Source organism: Entelurus aequoreus, linkage group LG09 (genome assembly GCF_033978785.1).
Source record: "Entelurus aequoreus isolate RoL-2023_Sb linkage group LG09, RoL_Eaeq_v1.1, whole genome shotgun sequence".
Taxonomy (NCBI): domain Eukaryota; kingdom Metazoa; phylum Chordata; class Actinopteri; order Syngnathiformes; family Syngnathidae; genus Entelurus; species Entelurus aequoreus.
The window spans coordinates 24,771,668-24,798,079 of record NC_084739.1 but is presented as its reverse complement, the minus strand read 5'-3'; the positions used below and the strand labels follow the sequence as shown (position 1 = coordinate 24,798,079).

The 26,412-nt window shown below is 39.2% G+C and overlaps 1 protein-coding gene across 1 annotated transcript in view; it reads left to right on the top strand.

Moving 5' to 3' along the window:
• Positions 1 to 23,198, top strand: part of mertka (c-mer proto-oncogene tyrosine kinase a) — a 42,944-nt gene extending 19,746 nt beyond the window's left edge. Inside the window, exons 5-19 of the mRNA XM_062058406.1 lie at positions 1,065 to 1,151; positions 6,913 to 7,028; positions 7,100 to 7,289; positions 7,652 to 7,797; positions 14,105 to 14,240; positions 16,527 to 16,677; positions 17,184 to 17,272; positions 18,829 to 18,924; positions 18,990 to 19,070; positions 19,145 to 19,237; positions 19,324 to 19,442; positions 20,409 to 20,518; positions 20,618 to 20,777; positions 22,208 to 22,344; positions 22,437 to 23,198. Of these exons, the coding sequence (XP_061914390.1) occupies positions 1,065 to 1,151; positions 6,913 to 7,028; positions 7,100 to 7,289; positions 7,652 to 7,797; positions 14,105 to 14,240; positions 16,527 to 16,677; positions 17,184 to 17,272; positions 18,829 to 18,924; positions 18,990 to 19,070; positions 19,145 to 19,237; positions 19,324 to 19,442; positions 20,409 to 20,518; positions 20,618 to 20,777; positions 22,208 to 22,344; positions 22,437 to 22,881 (2,156 nt within the window). The 3' untranslated portion in view covers positions 22,882 to 23,198. The remainder of the gene's footprint in view (positions 1 to 1,064; positions 1,152 to 6,912; positions 7,029 to 7,099; positions 7,290 to 7,651; positions 7,798 to 14,104; positions 14,241 to 16,526; positions 16,678 to 17,183; positions 17,273 to 18,828; positions 18,925 to 18,989; positions 19,071 to 19,144; positions 19,238 to 19,323; positions 19,443 to 20,408; positions 20,519 to 20,617; positions 20,778 to 22,207; positions 22,345 to 22,436) is intronic.
• Positions 23,199 to 26,412: the final 3,214 nt, after the last annotated feature.

Below are 26,412 nucleotides of genomic sequence, written 5' to 3'. Positions count from 1 at the left end.
GATGGGGGGCCACATGGGGAAAAATCTACACCCAAGTGGGCCGGACTGGTAAAATCCCGGGACGATAACTAAAAAATAAATAAATAAATATTCTATCTTTATTTGTCGTTATTTATACTTTCTGAATAAATTATGTGATAATGTTCATCAGTCAACTCATTGGTGTTAATTTTCAATCTATGAAGATAAAAAAAATATATATATATATATAATTACAGGATGTTATTTATGTAGTTTGCTCATTTTCCTCGACTGGTGCACTAACATCATGTGGTTTATTTATTTTTACATATGTAGCATCATCTACAAAGATACAAAGAATTGCTATTGCGACATCTAGTGGACACATTTCGAACAGCAGTTTCTTTCATTCAAAAATTTCGGCTCATTTTTATACTTAGCAAACTCATCCCGCGGGCCGGTTAAAACCTGTTCGCGGGCCGGATAAAACCTGTTTGCGGGCCTGATCCGGACCACGGGCCGTACGTTTGACACCCCTGCTGTAGAGGAACTTGGCAGATTGGCAGATTCTCGCATTGACATTTTAGACATTGCGAGCAAAGATAGACTACAGGGATCCAAACTTGGGATTTACATAGCTAAGGGAGTTCTTAAAGGCAACCGTTTAAGTTCTCTTCTTTTTGGAAGTTCCAATTACTTTTCGTAATGTGATTTATGTAACGAACGTGTTGCTATAACTTGTTTACTTCAGATGCAGTCGGTAGTCATTTGTTCAATGTCTTTAGTTGTACAAGTGGTGTTTCTCAAGGTTCCATTTTAGGGCCTCTCTTTTTCATCATTTGGGCTGTTCAACTGGTGACCCACAAGTTCGATTGAAAAAACTTGTGAGAGACTCACATTTTCATTTAAATGTCAACTGTAAAGGACGCTGGTTCCCCGGAATATATAAAATAGGACCAATAGTGAAGGGAGATGTCCAATCCCGCTCATAGTCCTTAGGTTTCTGGAAATGTGTCCCCCATAACAATTTAGTTGAATATCCCTGCCCTACTGAGCCTGGAACTGACATTATTGACTAATCCTGTTCAATTTGTCCAATGCAGGTGTGAACACGTACACTCAGTTCAGCTGTGAAGCCTACAACTCAAAGGGGGTCAGTACATCCAGAGAAGCAAACATCAACATTAAAGGTAATAAACCTGTTTGATTAAAATAATATGCAGTGCCGTTATTATTTAAGATTTGAAACCCAGATATTCAGTAGCACACAATATTAATAAACCCTCATTTTGAAATATGTGTATTTGCAAAGTGTATGAACTCTGGAATAGTTTGCAATGAATCCTCAAAACAAAAACATTTAAATACCTCAACACAGTTATACAAACGCATGTACAGAAGTTGGCCATTTATTTAAGGGGATATGCACTTTTTTGGGAATTTTGCCTATCGTTCACAATCATTATGAGAGACTTCTGTGTTAGCTTTTGAGTTTGTAATGAACACCACAATCCAATAGGAAACCAATCTGTCATGAATGAACAACACAAATAATCATATTACAGTATATGTAAAGTATTATACTACATTTAATGTTTTGTTTATACACAGCTAGCTCGACAGTGTATGTATTTGTAATAATAAGCATGATTTGCTGCATGTATTATGAGCAATATTTTGGTGACTTACTCGATGGTCGTTTGGTCAAGCTGGCTGGGGATGTTTCCAGTTGATTTTGGGTAGGTGGAAAAAAGTTTCTACTTTTTTTTTTGTTAGCGCAAACAGTTTGTCTTTTGTTGAGATGCAGTTTCTTTCAGCAGTGACCCCCTCATTAGATACAAGAAGCCTTTCCATCGATAATAACATTGTGTGCCACCCAGTGCAGCAGAAGCACTCCATTTCTGTCGGAATATCTTGGCAATCTCCACATTTACACAGTCAAGTCTTGCCGGTCCTAATTCTCTCACCCCCGACTGCTCCAATAACCAGCTCAGCAGTTCATCCTCTGTATATTCATGTTTAAAAAGATACGATTTTATGTTCTAATTTCAATCAATGCGCCCAGGAATTAAGTTTCAGTAATGCTTAAAATGACCAAAATACGGTAAATATTGTACATTTTACATATCAATCAATCAATCAATGTTTATTTATATAGCCCTAAATCACAAGTGTCTCAAAGGGCTGTACAAGCCACAACGACATCCTCGGTACAGAGCCCACATACGGGCAAGGAAAAACTCACCCCAGTGGGACGTCGGTGAATGACTATGAGAAACCTTGGAGAGGACCGCATATGTGGGTAACCCCCCCCCCCCCTCTAGGGGAGACCGAAAGCAACGGATGTCGAGTGGGTCTGACATAACATTGTGAAAGTCCAGTCCACAGTGGATCCAACACATCAGCGGGAGTCCAGTCCACAGCGGGGCCAACAGGAAACCATCCCGAGCGGAGACGGGTCAGCAGCGCAGAGATGTCCCCAACCGATGCACAGGCTAGTGGTCCACCCGGGGTCCCGGCTCTGGACAGCCAGCACTTCATCCATGGCCACCGGACCTATGCAACTCCCCCTCGCAAGGGACAGGGGAGAAGAGGAGAGAAGAAAAGAAACGGCAGATCAACTGGTCTAAAAAAGGGGGGGTCTATTTAAAGGCTAGATTATACAAATGAGTTTTAAGATGGGACTTAAATGCTTCTACTGAGGTAGCATCTCTAACTGTTACCGGGAGGGCATTCCAGAGTACTGGAGCCCGAATAGAAAACGCTCTATAGCCCGCAGACTTTTTTTTGGCTCTGGGAATCACTAATAAGCCGGAGTTCTTTGAACGCAGATTTCTTGTCGGGACATATGGTACAATACAATCGGCGAGATAGGCTGGAGCTAAACCGTGTAATATTTTATACGTAAGTAGTAAAACCTTAAAGTCGCATCTTAAGTGCACAGGAAGCCAGTGCAAGTGAGCCAGTATAGGCGTAATATGATCAAACTTTCTTGTTTTTGTCAAAAGCCTTGCAGCCGCATTTTGTACCAACTGTAATCTTTTAATGCTAGACATAGGGAGCGTTATGAATAGGTCTGTTGTTAATTTACATGTACATGTAATTCTTACAGTGCGTTTTTTATATATATATATATATATATATATATATATATATATATATATATATATATATTTTTTTTTTTTTTTTTTTTTCTTGCAGTTGATATAAAATGTTGATGGAGGGTTTCAAAGTTGCTTTAGAGGGTGCATAAAACATAAAGGAAACATAAAGTAGGTGACTTCCATTAGCTGCAATGTTAGCCGCATATTGCGAGCCATCCATCCATCCATCCATCCATCTTCTTCCGCTTATCCGAGGTCGGGTCGCGGGGGCAGCAGCTTAAGCAGGGAAGCCCAGACTTCCCTCTCCCCAGCCACTTCGTCCAGCTCCTCCCGGGGGATCCCGAGGCGTTCCCAGGCCAGCCGGGAGACATAGTCTTCCCAACGTGTCCTGGGTCTTCCCCGTGGCCTCCTACCGGTCGGACGTGCCCTAAACACCTCCCTAGGGAGGCGTTCGGGTGGCATCCTGACCAGATGCCCGAACCACCTCATCTGGCTCCTCTCGATGTGGAGGAGCAGCGGCTTTACTTTGAGCTCCCCCCGGATGGCAGAGCTTCTCACCCTATCTCTAAGGGAGAGCCCCGCCACCCGGCGGAGGAAACTCATTTCGGCCGCTTGTACCCGTGATCTTGTCCTTTCGGTCATAACCCAAAGCTCATGACCATAGGTGAGGATGGGAACGTAGATCGACCGGTAAATTGAGAGCTTTGCCTTCCGGCTCAGCTCCTTCTTCACCACAACGGATCGATACAGCGTCCGCATTACTGAAGACGCCGCACCGATCCGCCTGTCGATCTGACGATCCACTCTTCCCTCACTCGTGAACAAGACTCCGAGGTACTTGAACTCCTCCACTTGGGGCAGGGTCTCCTCCGCAACCCGGAGATGGCACTCCACCCTTTTCCGGGCGAGAACCATGGATTCGGACTTGGAGGTGCTGATTCTCATCCCAGTCGCTTCACACTCAGCTGCGAACCGATCCAGCGAGAGCTGAAGATCCTGGCCAGATGAAGCCATCAGGACCACATCATCTGCAAAAAGCAGAGACCTAATCCTGCAGCCACCAAACCAGATCCCCTCAACGCCTTGACTGCGCCTACAAATTCTGTCCATAAAAGTTATGAACAGAATCGGTGACAAAGGGCAGCCTTGGCGGAGTCCAACTCTCACTGGAAACGTGTCCGACTTACTGCCGGCAATGCGGACCAAACTCTGGCACTGATCATACAGGGAGCGGACCGCCACAATCAGACAGTCCGATACCCCATACTCTCTGAGCACTCCCCACAGGACTTCCCGAGGGACGTTTTTTTTAATCCTCAGAAAATCTTCTTGTCTCTCTCATAATGATTGTGAATGATAAGCAACGTTTTTTTTTTAAAAGTGCAGGTTCCCTTTAAAGGTCCCATTTCAGTCAAAGCAATGAAATTAGATTTTTCCTTGACACAGAATGTGTTTTATTTTATCTTAAATGTGGAGCAGATAAACCCTCTGCAGCCAAGGGTAGTATTTAGCGGTTTAAAGTAAAAACTGCTTTTGTCCAACTCAAGACAAATGACGATAGTATCATTGAAGTGTAAGGCCTGTGTACACCTTTTGTTGGATGATATATTGTACCACAAATTATTGCTGATAATATTGTCAACATTATTTTGAGACAAAATTAAGCACTAATGTAATCATAATATATAGTAATAATAATGCAATTTAACACTGTCAAACGCGATAGGTTTTCATTTCTCATTAGTACTTTTTACCATCGTAATTGGATGGCAAAAAATAAGCAAACATAGAAATAACATGGACTCTCAATCTCTGTTAACAAAAAATTTACTTCAATAAATATTGAACATCATGAAGTGCATTTTCCCCGGTTGGAAAAACTCTCTGGTTTTTTTTTGTTACCATCACTTTTCAACTAATTCGGCATAATATCTTGCTGGTTCTTGTTAATGGACTCAAGTTGCTCATTATAGGTTTGAAGCCGAAATATTCCCACACATGAACATTTATCTCGGCTATCATATTTTTTCCTCCTGTTTTTAGTTACTTTGCAGTGCTTCTCACTAGCCAGTTGTGACTAGCGAGACTCTCTTTCGGTGCATCCTTTTTGTGTAGGTTAGTCGCTAACAATCCCCCCTTCACCCAAACATTGTGGATAACTGAAAAGAGGATTCCCTCTGTCCATTTCATTCTGTCAGTGGTGGGCCGTGCATTTCCCACTTAGGCCTTCAGTGATGCCCTACTTAGTCAAACTTTAATAAATACATTCAAAAATACCATAACTTATGTCACCATACGACCATGGCTGGATAAATACTATACAGAAACACACTTGCGCGCTACTGGGCATTGAATTGCCTCGATAGTGTACAAAACGGGCTATTTTCCAGCGCATTTAAAAATCAATAAGTCCGCATCCGCAATTAAAACATGTCCCTACATTGTAAGGTCAAATTTTAAATATTTTAAAAACATTAAATGTGAAAAAATAAAGAAATACAATATTTGAACTCACAGTTTGCAGCCCCCGTCAGAAGCCATAAGCCAGGGGTACCGCTCATAGTTGGTTGATTCGATTGGAAGTGGCGGACAAACCATTTCACTGGTCCGCCGACCTCGTCTCATGAGATCTAGCTTCTCTTGAAATGTCCTTCTTGAAAATGACCTTGCAATTATATATCTGCACCCTAATCAATGTTTTGCTCTCCTTCGGTAATCGTGGATTAAAAAAAGCAAGTACATATAAGATTTCTCTGCTAGCCAAGTGTGGCTCCTTACAAGTATGCTTAGCACTTCCTGTTTTCACCTACACTGCACAGGCCGCCGCGTTGTTGATTCAGAAGGCCTCTGGCAGGTTTCATACAGCGCTGGCAACAAGCTAGCTGAATTCTGATTGGATGAAAGCTCTAATGTAAAAACAGCAACACTAGAGCCGAATATGGCATGAAGAGAATATGATGAATACTTTCATTTTTCGACCTGCTCAGTGGCCTTGTGGTTAGTGTCCGCCCTGAGACTGGAAGGTCGTAAGTTCAAACCCCGGCCGAGTCATACCAAAGAGTATAAAAATGGGACCCATTGCCTCCCTGCTTGGCACTCAGTATCAAGGGTTGGAATTGGGTGTTAAATCGCCACCGAGCGCGGCCACCGCTGCTGCTCACTGTTCCCCTCACCTCCCAGGGGAACATGGGGATGGGTCAAATGCAGAGGATCATTTCACCACACCTAGTGTGTGTGTGTGACTATCATTGGGACTTTAACTTCAATATATTTAGGGAAAGGAAATAAAAAAAAAAAAACTTTTGTTAATTTTTGATCATAATTTATGTTAGGCCAGCAGAGAAGGCCTTGCAGGCACTGACGGCCTACGTCTGCATTCTGCATTTGAATAAATGCGCTCAGGTGCTGTGAATGATGCACAGAGGGAACCCTTTATTTATTTATTGATTATCAGCTCAATTTCAGGTCTAGGTCTGCATAGAAATTTCAAAGCCATGATGTCAGTTGGCCACTGGACAGCAAAGTTGGCTTACCGTCTACCTCTGCAACCAAATAGCCTGTAATGCTTTGACTAATTGACGACAAGGTTTTTTCCCACCAATAGGAAGGCTACGTCATGTTTCATTGCCTGTTTACTTAACAAATGAGCAATTAACGTAATGGCACAATTGGCAAAATAAAGTGAATAACATTACTGCATGTTTGTTGAGTCAAATATTGCTTACAGCGATTTGCAACATGTGACTCCTGTAGAATTTCTATTATATGTTGTGATGTAATGACCGCTGCTGCATTCACACGCAATTTCTACTCTCAAGGCATTTTGTGATCTTATCGTGTTTTGTAGTGCTTCCCAGTCCTGTGTCTAACATCACTGTGATAGCGAGGGACTCCAGTAAATTGACACTAAGATGGATACCCGGACATGATGGCTTCTCTCTGTTAACAAAGTGCCATATCAGGGTTAGTCTCAAATCGTTTGAAGTTTTATTGGCTTGCAGATAAGTAATTGCACATTCCCTCTCCCATTCAAGGTAAAGGAGGTGAGCCGGAGGATAGGGGAAGTGACAACCACCAGGTTCATCAATGCCACCGTGCCTCCGTTCCAGTGGGAAATCTCTGGGCTGCAAGCCATGACTTCTTACAACATGAGCGTTTCCTGCAGCAATGACGTGGGGGCGTCTCCAGTTTCCCCCTGGATCCAGAGTAACACGACAGAGGGAGGTGTGTGACTATTGATTTATGACTACAGTACTTTCACTTTACAAAAATGCAAGAGATCCTATGTGTTAATTGGAATGCATTAAAATACCTGTCCTGTCTTTGGTAAGTCCCTTCCAATTTTCCTAAAGATACAATAGGAATGGCCTCATTGAAAAAGTTGCTACAGGGTAGAGTTTCCTTCCTGGAGCCACTGTGGGGGATATTTAGCCCGGAAAGAACAACATACCAAACTGTTATCAAAGTTTAAACAGGACATTCTTTTTTTAATAGATCACTTTCCATTAAACTTGCTGCTTTTGTGCTGTCATGTTCTAATATAGTGGTAGCATACTTATGTCCTGTAATTTCTGTCATATTCACAGTGCCATCTGTGTATCCCCGGAATGTGACCGTGCAGCTGAATGAGTCGTGGCTGGTGATCCGGTGGAAGCCCCCGCCGGATGATAAGATTAATGGAGTCCTGCAAGGTTACGACATTATTGTCAGACATGGAGTGCAAGTAAATAAGGTGAGTCACTTAATGGTTATGGTGATTATGTTGCTCTATTCTGTCTTAGTTTCAGAGTTTTTGTTCCTATAGTATATAAATGCAATGTTGTACAATGTATGTAACAATACATTAAGTTGAAGTTAATTATTTTCAAGTTTTGATAAACACTAGTATTGTTCCTCAAGGTTCCATTTTAGAGCCTCTTTTTTTCCTCATTTGGGCTATTCTACTGGTGGCATGCAATTTCAGTTGAAAAAATTAAAAATTCCTGAAAACAGTGCTGTCATTAGGATGGTCTTTGACTAGATTATTGCAGAAGGTTGTTAAAAGCAGCAATATGTTTGACCAAATAAATAGAGCAACATCAAATATCTACTGTAGAGGATGCTGGTTCTGCAGGAATATAGAAAATAAGAATTAAAGTGAAGGGAGAAGTCCGGCCCCCCGGTCCTTAGCTTTCTGTAAATGAAGCCCCCCAAAACATTCATCCATCCGTTTATTTTTTCCGCTTTTTCCAATTTAATTGAATATCTCTGCTGTTAGGCATACAGGAGTGCACTACTTGGCTGCACATAGCAGAGGCAGTGTTGATTCAGTTGTAACTGGTTTGAGGTCTAGAAAAGAACAACATTTTGTCAGCAGTGAAAAGTTGACTCCATTGTTGCAGTGGCTCCTCCGGACTGCATTATTCTGATCACTGGGTTTAAAACAGGAGTCCAGAACATTAACAGAGCGGACATTATTCCTTACCATCAATAATATTATCTTTAAAATGTGTTAATTTTCCTCATGATCAATAAGAAAATGTAGTTAAATGCTGATCCCTATTAGTTATGCATTTTGTCACTACATTCTTATTGTGTAAATATATATATATATATATATATATATATATATATATATATATATATATATATATATATACATATATATATATATATATATATATATATATATATATATATATATATATATATATATATATATATATATTGTACATTCATATTGTATACATATTGTATAATTCAGGGTGAATGAGTCACCATGCATTTACTAATATGATACCTTTCCCAAATAACAATAACAAAGGATGACTAATAATATGAATACAATGAGCCTGATCTACTAAAGGTTTGCGTGCATAAAAAATGTACAAACTTCATAGCGCACTCAAAGCTCAAGCTTGTGCGCAGAGATTTGTGTCTCTTAAATGAGCAAAACGGAAAGTGCAATCCATTTAGTGTGTCTGCCTGCATGTATATGCAAAATATATGCTGATTATTAGAACACCCACAACACTGGGCAAAGAATATGCAAATATAATAATTTACTACTCGCAATATGAATTATCAAGACTAAAACTGTTTTGTGTCTATATGTAGCATGTCTAAATGGGAGTTCAAACTGACATAGTTACGCAAAAATATATATATATTACACACATCGTCTATTCAGTAATATCAATTTATAATTTTATATCTACTGTATGACTTAAAGAGATTATTAAAACAAATGTAATTTATTGGCTTTGTTTTCTGCTTGTGTTTTTTTTTAATGGCAAATGTTTTTTGATATAGAAAATAATATAACTCCTGTATGAAGAAAAGTCTTGCAATGTGCATCCAGGCACAGCATCACAACACCACAGCATGCCCCAGAGCGCACTTTCAGCGTGCTAAAAGAAGGTTCTGTTGTCTAGATCGCGCTTCAATATAGCCTAGAAGAGATGGTATACTTTATATTTGTGTACTACATGTCAACAACATGACAAACTGCCACAGGTTGGAGCATATATAGCTATAAACGTCTCCATTATGACAGCCGATATACATACTGTAACTATATTGTACACGGTATTTAGCACTTATTTGGATCTTAGTAGATCAGACCCATGTCTGAGTTAGCGGTCAGCTACTTTTATCTCTGCAAAAGTGTCAACAAACAATCAATTTTATATGCTGGCTCGCACAGTTATCAACCTGCTTATAGCGATGATCTGTTTTTCCACAATGGCTTTTTTTCTGTGGCAGTAGTGCTTTCTAATATAGTGGTGTATTTCCTGATCTTCCTGTCTGCGGGGAAGTTAAGGAAGCTGATTGCGTTAAAAAAATTGTCAGTGTTTTTCCTCATTGGGCATGTGGCCGTGAGTCACCACAGAGTCAATGGAATATGAATACAACAGGATGTGTATTGTAGGCTTTCATCTCCTTTGTGTTGTCCGCTTAGTTGCTGACGTCACAACAGTATTTACAAAAGAGTTAAATATCAGCACTTACTGGAAGAGTGTGCATAGGTTGCATTAATACATAATTTGTGATTTTACTGAATCACTGAAGTTCCAAAAGGTCCACCGAACTGAATCGTATGAAAACCGAAGCAATTTTGCCAAAAATAATGAATGTACAGTGCATACGTAAAGTATTCAGACCTCTTCACTTTTTCTACATTTTGTTATGTTACAGCCTTAATCCAAAATGGAATACATTATTTTTTGTCGTCAAAATACAGATGATACCCCATATCGTCAATGTGAAAAGCACCTCTCAAGCTCCATCAGATTGGAAAGGAAGCGTTGGTTTTAATCAAGGATGTCTCTGTATGTTGCTAAATTCATCTTAGTCTAGTCAAGAAGGTGACCAAGAACCCGATGGTCACTCTGTCAGAGCTACAGCATTCCTCTGTGGAGATAGGAGAACCTTCCAGAAGGACAACCATCTCTGCAGTAATCCACCAATCACGTCTGTATGAAATAGTGGCCAGACGGAAGCCATTTCTTAGTAAAAAGTTTGCCAAAATGCACCTAAAAGACTCTCAGACCATGAGATACCAAATTCTCTGGTCTGATGAGACGAAGATTGAACTGGCACCGCTCATCACCAGGCCAATACCATCCCTACAGTGAAGCATGGTGGTGGCAGCATCTAATGTGGGGATGTTTTTCAGCTGCAAGAACTAGGAGACTAGTCAGGATAGAGGGAAAGATTAATGCAGCAATGTACAGAGAAATCCTGGATGAAAACCAAAGCTTCCCTCCAACCTGATGGAGCTTGAGAGGTGCTGCAAAGAGGAATGGGCGAAGATGCCCAAATATAGGTGTGCCAAGCTTGTGACATAGTATTTAAAACACTTGAGGCTGTAATTACTGCCAAAGGTAAAGTATTGAGCATAATCTGTTAATACTTATGTAGATGTGATTGTTTTAATTTTTAATACATTTTCAAAAATAAAAAAAATACACTTTTCATTATAATTATGGGGTTGTGTGTGTCGAAAGGACAACGATTAATGTATTCCATTTTGGAATAAGACTGTAACATAAGAAAATGTGGAAAACGTGTACACTTTCAGGATACATCCATCCATCCATCCATTTTCTAACGCTAGTCCCGTTCGGGGTCGCGGAGGTGCTGGAGCCTATCTCAGCTGCATTCGGGCGGAAGGCGGGGTACACCTTGGACAAGTCGCCACCTCATCACAGGGCCAACACAGATAGACAGACAACATTCACACTCACATTCACACACTACGGCCAATTTAGTGTTGCCAATCAACCTATTTCCGGATACATTGTAAATCAAATAATTTGCTCCACACACCAAAAACTGGGCCACCCCAGGCTAATGTCGGGCCCTAAGCAGAATTTTATTTGAAGGCGCAGACCATGACCATAAATTGTCCATGCTTTATTTTAACTATTAATATATTTTCATAATTTTTTAATCAAACTAGATTTAAATTTGCTGAATGTTTTTTGTTCATGGGAAATAACATTGTTCAAATTTGTTTTTTTGTGCAAAATAAAATTTTTAACATCATCAAAACATACATTTATTAACCTTCTTACATCAACCCTGATCGGGATGCAGACCCAGGACCTCTGCCTTACGAAATAAGGACTAATGCTGTGCACCACAGAAGCCAGTATGACTGTGTGGGGGGGAAGCTAGGAATATGGTTGTGGTAAATTTTATACAAAGCACCCTGTCATTCATTAATTGACATTTTATATGCGCTTCTTCACGCAAAACGGGGCCCTATGCACAGCGTGTGTTATAGCATATAGGGCGTGCGGCCCTATATGCTATAACACATTTTATAGAGAATAAGTATAGCTTTATATGTAGAAAATAATGCGAAATACATATAAACCGATGAATGAACATTTAACATTACTTTTATTTTTACTGAAGACTCTTGTTGGCCACACAAACGCCACCTCCATACTTTGCAATGAGTTATTTCTTGAATTAAATAGTGTTCCTCACCTTCTTTATCAAAGGGCTGCCACTTGAAACTTCCTTTGGCCCTGTGGTGTTTTCTTTTGCAGTTGTATTTCATTTTTAAAAACTACCAACACATGGGATTCTTTGTTTGGGCACTCAATTCTGCAGAGTGATACATAGCTTGTTAAGCGCAATGTTATAATGTATGACATGATATTCAAAAGGGTGTGCAGAAAAAGGTGGCAAACAGTACGAAAAGTAGGGCATATGTAATCTGCGGTATCACTCAAGTCAAATCAGACTTTTTTCATACAGTATAGCACATTAAAATAACCTAGGTTGACCAAAGTCCCGCACATAAGTCAATAAAAGTAGTAAAATAAATAAAACAGTGAATAATACAATATACAGTAATACAATTACTGTAGAGGTAAAACAAGACTAGACCAAGGTGCTATTTGTCGAATGCCAGTGAAAATAGATGAGTTTTTTGCAAGATTTTAACGCATTATTTGTGTTGAATTTAATGGCAGCAACACATTGCAAAAAAGTTGGCACAGGGGCATTTTTACCACTGTGTTGTATGGCCTTTCCTTTTAACAACACTCAGTAAACATTTGGGAACTGAAGAGACCTTTTTTTTAAGCTTTTCAGGTGGAATGATTTCCCATTCTTGCTTGATGTACAGCTTAAGTTGTTCAACAGTATTGGTATTGGACTCGTCAGACCACATAACACTTTTCCACTTAGCATCAGTCCATCTTAGATGAGCTCGGTCCCAGCGAAGCTGGCGGCATTTCTGGGTGTTGTTGATAAATGGCTTTCACTTTGCATAGTAGAGTTTTAACTTGCACTTACAGATGTAGCGGCGAACTGTAATTACTGACAGTGGTTTTCTGAAGTGTTCCTGAGCCTGTGTGGTGATATCCTTTACACAATGATGTCGGTTTTTGATGGAGTACCGCCTGATGGATCGAAGGTCACGGGCCTAGCCGCTTACGTGCGGTGATTTCTCCAGATTCTCTGTACCTTTTGATGATATTACGGACGGTAGATGGTGAAATCCCTAAATTCCTTGCAATAGCTTGTTGAGAAATGTTGTTCTTAAACCGTTTGACAATTTGCTCACGCATTTGTTCACAAAGTGGTGACCCTCGCCCTATCCTTGTTTGTGAATGACTGAGCATTTCACAGAAGCTGCTTTTATACCCAATCTTGGCACCCACCTGTTCCCAATTAGCCTGTTCACCTGTGGGATGTTCCAAATAAGTGTTTGATGAGCATTCTTCAACTTTCTCAGTCTTTTTTGCCACTTATGCCGGCTTTTTTGAAACATGTTGCAGGCATCAAATTACAAATAAGCTAATATTTGCAAAAAAAAGTTTTCCAGTTTGAACGTTAAGTATCTTGTCTTTGCAGTCTATTCAATTGAATATAGGTTGAAAAAGATTTGCAAATCATTGTTTTCTGTTTTTATTTATGATTTACACAACATGCCAACTTCACTGGTTTTGAGTTTTGTATACAGCTTTGTTAGCACATGCACTGTTTGGTGCCACAGACATGACATATCGTGTTAATCATGGGTTCAGCGTTGACTGTCAGCATATTGGGAACAGAGGAACCGCTGATGCTTCCATCTACTGTTGTGAAATACAAGGTTATGTCCGTCACATGCTCACTTCCATTGCAGGAGGGCAATCATGTTTTCTTTTTTTCGGCGCATTATTCCTAATTGCAAGTGCATGCAGTCCCTTTCGTTTTTTTGGGAGGAAATGTTTCTTTCTGTAAATAAGTATTTACTTAAAGGGAGGTTTTTTTTGGAGTTTTAATCATAATAATGCATACGGAGAAAAAGAGGAAGGGGCCATCATTACAACAAGGTCATGGCAAGTGCTTTAGCGGTTCAAGCTGGCTATGAGATGTCATGAGAGAATTTCTCAGGCATGCTGATGTTTCACTTCATGGCTTATTAAACCATGAACACTACCTCAAGCCAGTGACCTTATTCATCAATCGGTTGTTATCTCTAAATGTGCAATGATTAACCTTGAAAAGATAAGTGTTTTTGCACTGTGATTCATGTAGTGTGTGTTGTTTAGGTCCACAGCTACACCAACATGGCCTTTGTAGCGGTGCAGGACTTCAACACCACCTACAGCGTGGAGGTGGCTGCATGCACTCGTGCAGGGAGCGGCATGGTCAGCCCACGAGTCTGGTTGTTTGTGCCAGAGGACAGTAAGCTACTCTCGTGACTTAGTTCCTCCTATTTGATGAACTGGACCAATGTTGATTTGTACCTTAAAGGGGACCTATGACAGCGTTCAGAGGCATCCAAAACTGCGTCCAAGCTCACGGCCAAATACGTGAACCTTATAATTTGATACTTTGGCACTGTGAAACATGAGTGTCCAACATTTATAAGTCAGAAAAGACGAAAACCATCATTGGTCCCATTTAAATACAGTGAAACAACAGAATTATCTTTCTGCTGTAGTTGCACAATTCGTAATTTTTTTTTCTGGTCTGTGACACCGCCACAAAAGGTTAGCAGTGATGGTAAAGAGTTAAGATATCCATCGAGGCACAAGTTAAACTTTGCATATGTCTGAAAGCAGTATAAACACCTCAGCCCTGGCTGCTCAGTACAATGTGGCTATTACCATCAAAAATTAATTTTGAAATGTCCTACACTGTATTTGCAGCGATGTTTATTTCATATATAGTTTTTATTTTTACACTTCTATAACAAAATTGTCAGTAGAGATAATAAAGGTTTGATGATGATCTTTGAAGGTATTGATTAATTACGTAATTATTCCATGCAAATTCAGGTTCTGCTATATGTTCACTGTATTGTTGTCCCGATACCAATTTTGGTACCGGTACCGGTACTAAAATTATGTTGATACTTTTCGATACTTTTCTAAATAAGGGGGACCACAAAAAATTGCATTATTGGCTTTATTTTAACAAAAAATCTTAGGGTACATTAAACATATGTTTCTTATTGCAAGTTTGTCCTTAAATAAAATCCTGAACATACAAGACAACTTGTCTTTTATTAGTAAGTAAACAAACAAAGGCTCCTAATTAGTCTGCTGACATATGCAGTAACATATTGTGTAATTTTCTATTCTATTATTTTGTCAAAATTATTAAAGACAAGTGGTAGAAAATTAATTATTAATCTACTTGTTCATTTACTGTTAATATCGGCTTACTTTGTCTTTTAACATGTTCTGTCTACACTTCTGGTAAAATGTAATAAGCATTTATTCTTCTGTTACTTCTTCTGATACTTTACATTAGTTTTGGATGATATCACAAATTTGGGTATCAATCCGACACCAAGTCGTTACGTGATCATACATTGGTCATATACAAAGTCCTCATGTGTCCAGGGACGTATTTGATATATTAAAAATAATATAAATTAAAAAAAAGAAGATGTCGAGATGACAAAAAATATATCGACGTAATCGTAGTAGAATCGACTTGATACGCTCCTGTACTTGGTATCATTACATTGGATGTTAGGTATAGAGCCAACCATGGCGTTTGTTTACATTTTGACGCCGGTGAGCTACGGTGTGTAGTGAAGCATGTTCAGCTATTCCTCGTCCTGCAGGGATGATACTTGTAAGAAACTTACTTTATTTGTCGCCATGGAGGCGAGGATTAGTGATTTACAAGTACCGGTAGGTAAAACACTGCTGACTGCGACTCAACTTTAGCTGCTAGCTAGCTAGCCATGTTTTAAAACACCTCTTCCGGTGGACGTTTCAGTTTTCTAACTTCACCTTTATCTTTTGTTTTTAAGCCAAAATGCGTCCGTTCTCCATTTTCTGTCTACACACTTTGTCTGTTGGTAAGTACTCCGTGATTGTGCACTACCAAACATGCTCGTCTGCTCGTAAACCAGCAATGACACGACGTGACCGCGACGGGGTGGTGGTGGACCGGTAATGTCAGAGGTGGTATAGTACCGAATATGATTCATTAGTATCGCGGTACTATACTAATACTGGTATACCGTACAACCCTAGTTCACTGTATATTTTTTTGGCTGTCATATTTTATAATACATTATAATTAGCTTTTCTGTTACGTTTTGGTGTTTGTGTGGATGCAGAGACGACAGGCGAAGTGCAGAAAACAAGTAATTTTTATTAGGGAAATGCAGGTAACGCAAAAACATAGATGTGCAGCAGGGACAAACAAGTGATCGAGCTCCATCCAGTCGACAGCGCTGGCATAAGAAGTATCCTGATTGGCAACCAGGGACAGGTGTGTCCTGATTTGCCAATATGGGACTGGTGAGGGAGCCAGCGCTCAGACCAGAGGTGTGTTGGCAAATGGAGGCAAACAGGAAGTAGATCGAAAAATAAAACCGCTGGGCAGGAAATAATACAAAGTGCAAGAAACTAATAAAGGTCATGTGAGATAAGGACATTTTCAATTGTTTTTTCTTTAAAACTAATGTGTTTATGTTTTGTTTTTTTCCGTTTTTTCTCTTCTCAGAATCGGGTCCCTCACCATCCTCCAGCCCTGGCACCAAGATTCCAGACTCTGTCAGTGTAGTTCTGGGTGTGGTGTGCGGAGTCTGTCTTTTGATGCTCGTCCTCTGGGGGGCCATCTGTGTACACAACAGGACATCAGACTCTTGGCTTGGGTATGCCGAAACCTTAACACTCTGAAGTCGATTTAATCAGCAACTCTTTCTCTAAATTTGACGACCTTATCTGTGAAATAACTCTAATGCGACGCTGCTCACTAGTTCACAAAAATGAGCTGAGTCATCTTCTTTTTTCTTTTTTTACACTCGTCAACCTCAGTAAACTTGGCAAAAAAATCTGACTCTTCCGTCTTTGCTTCCTCTTAATCACTACTCTTTGCACCTGAAGCGAGTATAACTGTGCAGCTGCTGGTGTGAAAATGTTCACAACAAGTCGTTGTAGAAGTCAATGACTCAGTCTCAGGATGAAGCTAGGAATGTGTCACCACACAAAGAAGAAAACAGTCGACCCCCAGAAACAAATCGGAGAGATTGCCCGCTTTGACTCCCTATTGTACTCCATCTCAGCCTGTGTTTAGAGCACTACAACAGCATGATGACTAAAGTCCTTGAAGTGATTTATTATTAACCACTGTCTTTTTTGTCACTGGCTCCCCCTGCAGGCGGGTGTTGGGAAGTAGAGAAAAGCTCCAGCCGGTCGTCCAATACAAACCTCAGAGGTCCTACAATCGGTCTACTGTTGGGATAACACGTATGTACAGAAATTAATGCTGTCAAGTGATTATTTTTTAATCAGCGTAATCACAATTTTGCATTTGAGTTAATCAGGATTAATCACAGGCCAGTACTCCCTTGCTTAATTTTTTTGTGTTTGTTTAGGGGATAGGTTGATTGACAACACTAAATTGGCCCTAGTGTGTGAATGTGAGTGTGAATATTGTCTGTCTATCTGTGTTGGCCCTGCGATGAGGTAGCGACTTGTCCAGGGTGTACCCCGCCTTCCGCCCGATTGTAGCTGAGATAGGCTCCAGCGCCCCCCGCGACCCCGAAGGGAATAACCGGTAGAAAATGGATGGATGGATGGATGTTTAGTTGTTTATTGAGTACATCATAGTCAGCTCCACATCATACATGTAGTATATAATATACATAGATATCTCCAGTGAACAGTCTTGTGCTCAATGGCAATATTATTATTTCACAAAAAATTAAATAAAATTGAATTAAGAAAATTAAATTTAATTAAATAAATTAATAATTAATTAATTAAAATGTACTTAAGAAAAGAGCTCAATATATGGACACAAATGCATTTGTATTGTCAGAATGTCGTCCAGGAACATTTGTATTTATTTTTACTTAAATGCACGCCTTCTTTTCCAGGAACAGTTTAAGCTAAAATTTTGTCAGTGTGTATTTTGAAGTAAAATTTTCATTTCATTTTTGCACTGACTTTGCATTGATCTGATCACCGACCGTACAACAACCTGTGCCACCTTTTTGGTAACCATCCACGGCTAAGCTAAAGGAGCATGTACAATCAAATATATTGTGTGATTAATATGTGTTTATACATGATTAATGCAATCATTTTTGTGATTAATTACATGAGTTAACTTGTCATTTTGGATAGCCCCCACGGAAGTATAATTTGTTTTTAAAAATAATTTACATATATTATATTATTTATTAGCTTTGTCAGTTAATAGAAAATACACAATATATTAGATAACTGCACATTATATTTAAATTATGGATCAATTGAAGCTGTTGCATAGCACCAGTTAAAAACATTTTCTTAAACCAAAAATAACAAAACAAGAACACCAGGAAAAGCTAGCAAATGTTACTAACAAAAGGTACTGGGGTTTAAGAGAATTAAACAAAAAAAATGTATGTCTATATTTGTCAACATTTAGAAATTAAACTTTGAAAAAAAAATGCAGCTCTGTCTGAATAAAATGATTAGTGTTCATATCTGTCAATAACTGCACATATGCAAAATACATATTTGAGAGTGAAATTGTTTAAAAACGTATGCTATAGTGATTGGCATTTTGCTGTTGAGGACTGACAAGCACGTGTATGTAAAATTTGATTAGAGTTTTTTTTAATGGCAGCCATCAAGCAAAATGTCTTTGCAGGATTATGATTTAGCAAGTAATTGTAATTTACTATTTGTCTTATGATTATAAAAGTTTGAGCATATCTGTTACAATAATGCCAAAGCATTTTAAAAAATAACCCATAGGGGGCGCCACAAATACCTTACAGTCCAAATTAACTTTATGTGACTTTTGTCTGCAGTTGGAAACCTTGGCGTCAGTGATGAGCTCCATGCCAAACTTCAAGATGTGATGGTCACGAGGAACTTGCTTTCCATTGGAAAGATTCTCGGAGAAGGTGACTATGCAATTCAAATATGGTGAATAAAAAAAATTACAGTGGAGGTTTTTTTTTACTTTTAGGTGAATTTGGCTCAGTGGTGGAAGGACATCTAAGGCAACCAGATGGGACATCAGAAAAAGTAGCCGTGAAGACGATGAAATGTAAGCAGTACTGCTATAAGAATCATATCATTATTTAAAAAGAAAAACTCTGATTACCTCATTTTTTTGCGCAGTGGATAGCTTTTCCCAGAGAGAAATAGAGGAGTTCCTGAATGAGGCGGCCTGCATGAAAGATTTCCACCATCCAAATGTCATCAGACTGCTTGGTTGGACTAACACATTAGTGTACATCATGTTTTCCCTTGGATAATTTCCATCTAACTTTTGTCATTTCTGTACCTGTTTTTGCCAGGTGTGTGCCTGGAATTGGGCTCTGGACACTTCCCTAAGCCTATGGTCATCCTGCCTTTCATGAAATATGGAGATCTACATACCTTCCTGCTGCGTTCACGCCTAGGAGGGAATCCAATTGTAAGGAATGAGTGAAGTAATATACTATATTATGGGCCTTAATATTAAAACATGTGCAAACTTGATAGGGCAAGTAAATCTGATCCACTAAGCTCGTGCGCAGTGTTGCGTCTCTTAAATGAACAAAACTCGAGAGTACAATCCATTTTGTGTGTCTCTTTATAAATATGCAGAAGATAGGCTGATAATCAGAACACCCAGAATCTGAAAGGAGAAAATGCAAATATAATCATTTAGCGCTTGCAATGTGATTTATCTAGACTGAAATGGTTTTGCGGCCGCTGTTTTGCATCTATTTAGCATGTGCAAAATATTTGTGCAAACTGGCAGTTACGCAGAAATGGCGTAAGAAAGGAGGGGATCGTGCTGTAAAGACATACAATAGACACAGAATCCTTTGTCCAACATGTGTCAACATACTGTTAGAAATTAAAATATTTCACATATCTATTCAGTAATGACATTTTATAATTCTGTAGCTGCTAGCTGGCATTGTTTTTTTTTATAAATGAGATATATAATTTTAATATATCTTCTACAGTATATGAAAAAAATTCTTGCAATATGCATTTTCTTGTAACTGGGTCATTCCAGACAAATCATCACAACACAGTGTGCTAAAAGTTGGTTCTGTAGTCTAGAGCCCGCTTCAGAATAGCCTGGACAAGGTGTTTTATTATATTTATGTGCTACATGTCAACATGACGAAACGCAACAGGTAAGACTATATGATACCATAAATAAGGAGGGAAATTAGTGTGTCCATGGCAATAGACAATATAAATGCAAAAACCCTATTTTAAAAAGGGTAGTTTGCACCACTTTTGTACTTTTTATCAATTGCACATGCAGTCTTAGTAGATCAACCCCAATTGTAGAGTTTGCACACAGGTATTCAGATCTTAGCAGATCAGGCCCGATGACCACTTCTCCATATTTTACATATGTGTTGATGTTATTCCACAGTTCTTGCCAACGCAGACGCTCTTGAAGTTCATGGTGGACATTGCTTCTGGCATGGAGTACCTCAGCGGTCGAAACTTTCTGCATCGAGACTTGGCTGCTCGCAATTGTATGTGAGTGACTGACGCTGCCTCAATTAGTGTTGTTTTTATGTACTCTATAGCAGTGTGTGATTATGTTGTTCATGTGTTCTTTTGTGTTTTTGTCTGTAGGCTACGCAATGACATGACAGTATGTGTGGCAGACTTCGGCTTATCAAAGAAAATCTACAGTGGAGATTATTACAGGCAGGGCAGAATCGCCAAAATGCCTGTCAAATGGATAGCGGTTGAGAGTCTGGCAGACCGAGTTTTCACTGTAAAAAGTGATGTGGTAAGAACACCCTGTCATTTAATAGAGGGGTGTATCAGTCATGGGTGTAGCACCAAATTTTGGGCCCCCATACACAAGACTCCTAAAGGGCGCCCGATCCCACCCTATACCCAACATTGCCGCCCCACATACACACACACACAAGCTTAGTATGTTTTATATGCACTAAAACAACTAAATATTTCATTGGTTTGGCCTTTTAAACACGTCTAAACACTATGTTTTTTACTTTCTAAAATAGGATTAACATATCTTGATAAACCACCTACATATATAAATATATTTTCTGGATTTTATTTTATTTTTATTTCAACAAAAAAAGTGCCAACAAATTTAATATAAATCATACAACCTGCCAATATTTACTTAAATATAATCATTTTTATGTCAAGTGTTCCTTTACTTCTAAGTGTAAAATAGAGATTATCTAATACACATAGGATTATCATCAGTGGATAATACGAATCATAATAATACATCATTATTATTATTATCATGATTATATTATTATTAGTGCATCCCCTGGGGGTTACGTCTCCCCTGTCTTTAAAAGATAGTAACTTTAATTGAGGGTCTTTGAACGCACCAGTTATGTGCAATGAGATGCAAAAGTGAAACTTGTACATAACTTTCTCCTGTGCTGCCAGTTAGATATAGTGTATGTTAACCTTTCTTCTATCTGTTCTTCCTCCTTTCAAAATGTTGGTGCTGTATGTGAATGCTTAAAGGTGACCTTTGATCACATGACATCCGTGTTGAGTGAAACTGTTTGCCGCTATCCAGGTAGAACCTTTTTGCATTTTGCCTGCGGAGTGTAGGTAGTGTTTAACATTCTTAATTTGATTCAAGCAACATTATTATCGAACTTTCACTGCTGTATTTTTTTTTATTGTGTATAAAACATTATGACATTATTTTATAAGTTACATATTGAAATGACAGAAAAAAAATATCTTCAAACTTTACAAAAAGTTTAGGGCCTTCCTGTGCTTCACTTCCCTCTCCACTTCAACGCCCCTGGTAACAGTACATGTATTCATATCATTTTGATTGTGATGCACAATGTAAGCAAACGTATTAGGACACACTCCATAATATTTAACCTGCATTGATTTAGATTTAAGACAGTATTTCTATGGTTGTAGAGACTTATAGTTGCAAACAACTTCTCCCCGAGCTTTTCTTCCTGTCACTCACATTCATCAGTCACTTGGTTGCGATCCAGACACAGAGACACCATCAAACACCATTCGCATCAACTAAGAATTTTTTTTTTTAACTTTTAGGTAAAAATTATCAATGTTAGTTGTAATAATCTTTTTTTAAATTTTAAATACAGCTTCTTCATAGAAGTGTCATTGCCATTTGCAACTCTGTGTTATCAGTATTGTGCATTAAATGATAAAATCATAATATTCTTTGTACTGCAGTGGGCATTCGGTATAACCATGTGGGAGATCGCTACACGAGGGATGACGCCATATCCTGGCATACAGAACCACGAGATTTACGACTACCTCCTTGAAGGAAACAGGCTGAAGCAGCCAGCGGACTGCTTGGATTACCTGTGAGTGTTTCCGACCTACTGGCAGATTTTACTCTATTTAGAGGCACCGGTGTATATGCCTGTTATTTGCGTTTTGTCCTTGTGGCTACTAGGTATGAGCTCATGTATGGCTGCTGGAGGGCCGATCCTCTGGACCGACCTCTCTTTCCCCAACTGCGAGAAATGTTGGAAAAACTCACAGAAAGGCTTCCCGAGTCTTCTAGCAAGGAAGATATCATCTATATTAACACCAGCTTTCAGGATGACGACCCTGATGGAGAGGCCACAAAATATCCCGTGCTTAGCTCGTCGCCTTCCTGCAGCCACCAGCAGGCAGAAAACCCAACGATTACCGCGGACATTCACGGCAACATGGAGGGTGAAGATGACGATTATGATCGTTACGTGGTGGTCATCTCCCCAGATCCTTCACTGAGATCACCAACACTGGACACTCCTCTTTTATCGAGTGGTTCCTCAAGTCGCTCAAATGGAACCATGGCTCCTGATGGTACAGGGACACAGAACATCTCGAGTGATACTTCTCTCCTGCTGTAAATTGGGTACCGGGAAGTTTAAAACTGTATTAAAAATGGCGTGCAGTGGTTAAGTACTAATAATGTTTGTTATGTTTCACTGAGAGCAGCCAGCATTATTACATTCCATCAGGAAATACTCTTTTGGCCAGTTCAAAGTATGTCAGTAATGATGAAACTGTTTTTCAACTTTTAAACATTGTTTTGCACATTCCTATAAGCTTAGGATTCACTGGACTGTGAAATGTATTGTAGTGATTATTTTTGTGGCTGTTGATGTAAATATTTCAATGTACAGAACATTGTATACTGTAAGAATAAATAATTTATAGAGTTTCAAGACAATTGTTCTGTCTGTTATTGTAAAACTTTGACAATTATAGTGTATGGACATGTTTTATTGTGAGGGACATGTTAAAAACTAGCTGGGGAGTACATACAGTAAATGAGTGATTGCGGTTGAAATGAAAAAGATAGCTAAGTTACACAGAAAATAAATTTCTAGGTATCATACTAATAGTGAGCTGTAAATCTCACAGTGTCGAGAAACAACCATAAATCTCTACATTCTTCTGTTCACTGGGGTTAGCATATTTGAGGTTTTGTGTGGAGATTTGAGGAAACACTACAAAAGGGGGAATGCATGGAGGAAAAAAATATGGACTCTTGTCTTGGAGGCTGTTCATTCAGTTGTTTAAATTTGTAGGGGAACAAAAGCATATAACAGACATGACACTAAATATAGTCATTTCGAATGGCAAAACCAAAAGAAATCAAGAAAATAAATTGTGGTCATCAGTGCCAGTTTAATTTTTAGATCAAGCAGAGTGAAAAAAACTAGGGAATCACTCAATTCTGAGGACAATATGGAATAATGAAATACAAATAAAAAACACTCCAACACACTACTATAGTACTTTGTTGCACTACTCTGGCTTTTATACCAGCTTGTAGCCTCTGAAGCATGGATTTAACAAGTGACAAAGTACTCTTCATCAATCTTGCTCCAACATTCTCTGATTGCTGTTGTCAGATCAGCTTTGCATATTGGAGTCTTGTCATGGACTATTTTCTTCAATTTCCACCACAGATTTTCAATTGGTTTGAGATCCGGACTAGTTGCAGGAGTCATAATTGACCTTACTAGTGGTTAGAGTGTCCGCCCTGAGATCGGTAGGTTGTGAGTTCAAACCCCGGCCGAGTCATACCAAAGACCATAAAAATGGGACCCATTACCTCCCTGCTTGGCACTCAGCATCAAGGGTTGGAATTGGGGGTTGAATCACCAAAAATTATTCCCAGGCGCAGACACCGCTGCTGCTCACTGCTCCCCTCACCTCCCAGGGGGTGATCAAGGGTGATGGGTCAAATGCAGAGAATAATTTCGCCACACCTAGTGTGTGTGACAATCATTGGTACTTTAACTTTAACTTATGTATCTTTCTTAAAAGGAAAGTTTTCAGTTTTTGCTCTGTGATAACATGGACAATCATCTTAAAAAATAATAAGTATATGACTTTCATTCAGTCATCCATAGTCCACAATTGCTTTTCCGGCATAGCCCATTGGAACTTTGTTTGTTTTGTTTAGGTGTTTATGATGGTTTTTGTTTAGCTTTTTTAAAATTTAAATCCCATTTCCCTTAAGCCGTTTCTTACAGTTACAGACGGTTACTCCAGTTTCCGCCCATTTGTTCTTCATTTGTTTTGCTGTTCATTTTCTGTTTTCAAGACATATTGCTTGAATTTTTCTGTCTTGACACTTTGATGTTTTCGTTGGTCTACCACTGTTTTTGCCTTTTTAAAACCTTCCCATGTTGTTCGTACTTGCTCCTGATTTTAGACACAGCTGAACAATCAACATCTTTTGCAACATTGTGTGAGGATTTACCTTCTAGAAGTTCGATAATCCTCTCCTTTGTTTCAATTGACATCTATCGTGTTAGAGCTATGATTCATCTCAACCCAACTGGTGCAACAGTGTGAACACTCCTTTTTAACTGCAGGCTAATGAACATATATGAGTTGATGCAGGTGTTAGCTTTGGGAATGAACATTTACAGGGTGATTCCATAGATTATTCCATATTTTTTTCATGCTACTTGATCTGAAAATTAAGCTGTTATTGGCTACCACAATTTATATTTTTGATTTATTCTAGTGTTTCCTAAAGCTAGAAAGTTGCCATTTGAAATGACTATAGATGTGTATCATGTCAGTCATCTGTTTTTTTTCCTCTACAAAATTCAACTGAAATAACATCCTTCATATGATTCATGTGAATCATAAATTACTTAACTATTTATTTATGTGATCTTTATCAATTGTCATTTAAGTTTTTGATAATTATTTACTTACTAATTTATCTATTTATTTATTTATTTATTTATATACTGTACTAATGTTTTTATTTATTCACTGTTGTATTGCCGAACGGTAGTAACAAATGTCAGTAATTGCCATATGGTATGAAAAGGGGTTATGATTAAATAAGATCTGCTTCTTCTTACTCCTTTTTGGACAGAAACTGTAATTTTGTGATATATCATATTGTAATTGTATGCATGTCCGGAATAAACTCACACCATAACCATAACCATAACCATCCAAGTCTGGTAATTTGGAACATTGTACATTTTTCATTCCACGTCAGGGTGAAGCCTTTATCCATTATTACAAATGTGTTGTGTGGAAATGTGTTGTAATAAATCATTAACCTGTATATTGCACTGACAAAAGGCTAAGACAGTTTCATACACTATATTGCCAAAAGTACTTGACCACCTGCCTTGACTCACATATGAACTTGAAGTGCCATCCCATTCCTAACCCATAGGGTTCAATATGTCGGTCCACCTTTTGCAGCTACTCCAGCTTCAACTCTTCTGGGAAGGCTGTCCACAAGGTCGCGGAGTGTGTTTATAGGAATTTTCCACCATTCTTCCAAAAGCGCATTGTGAGGTCACACACTGATGTTGGTCGAGAAGGCCTGGCTCTCAGTCTCCGTTCTAATTCATCCCAAAGGTGTTCTATCGGGTTCAGGTCAGGACTCTGTGCAGGCCAGTCAAGTTCATCCATACCAGATTATGTCATCCATGTCTTTATGGACCTTGCTTTGTGCACTGGTGCACAGTCATGTTGGAAGAGTAAGGGGCCCGCTCCAAACTGTTCCCACAAGGTTGGGAGCATGGAATTGTCTAAAATGTTTTGGTATCCTGGAGCATTGAAATTTCCTTTCCCTGGAACTAAGGGGCCGAGCCAAACTCCTGAAAAACAACCCCACACCGTAATTTCTCCTCCACCAAATTTCACACTCGGCACAATGCAGTCCGAAAAGTACCGTTCTCCTGGCAACCTCCAAACCCAGACTCGTCCATCAGATTGCCAGATGGAAAAGCGTGATTCATCACTCCAGAGAAGGCGTCTCCACTGCTCTAGAGTCCAGTGGCGACGTGCTTTACACCACTGCATCCGACGCTTTGCATTGGACTTGGTGATGTATGGCTTAGATCCAGCTGCCTGGCCATGGAAACCCATTCCATGAAGCTCTCTGC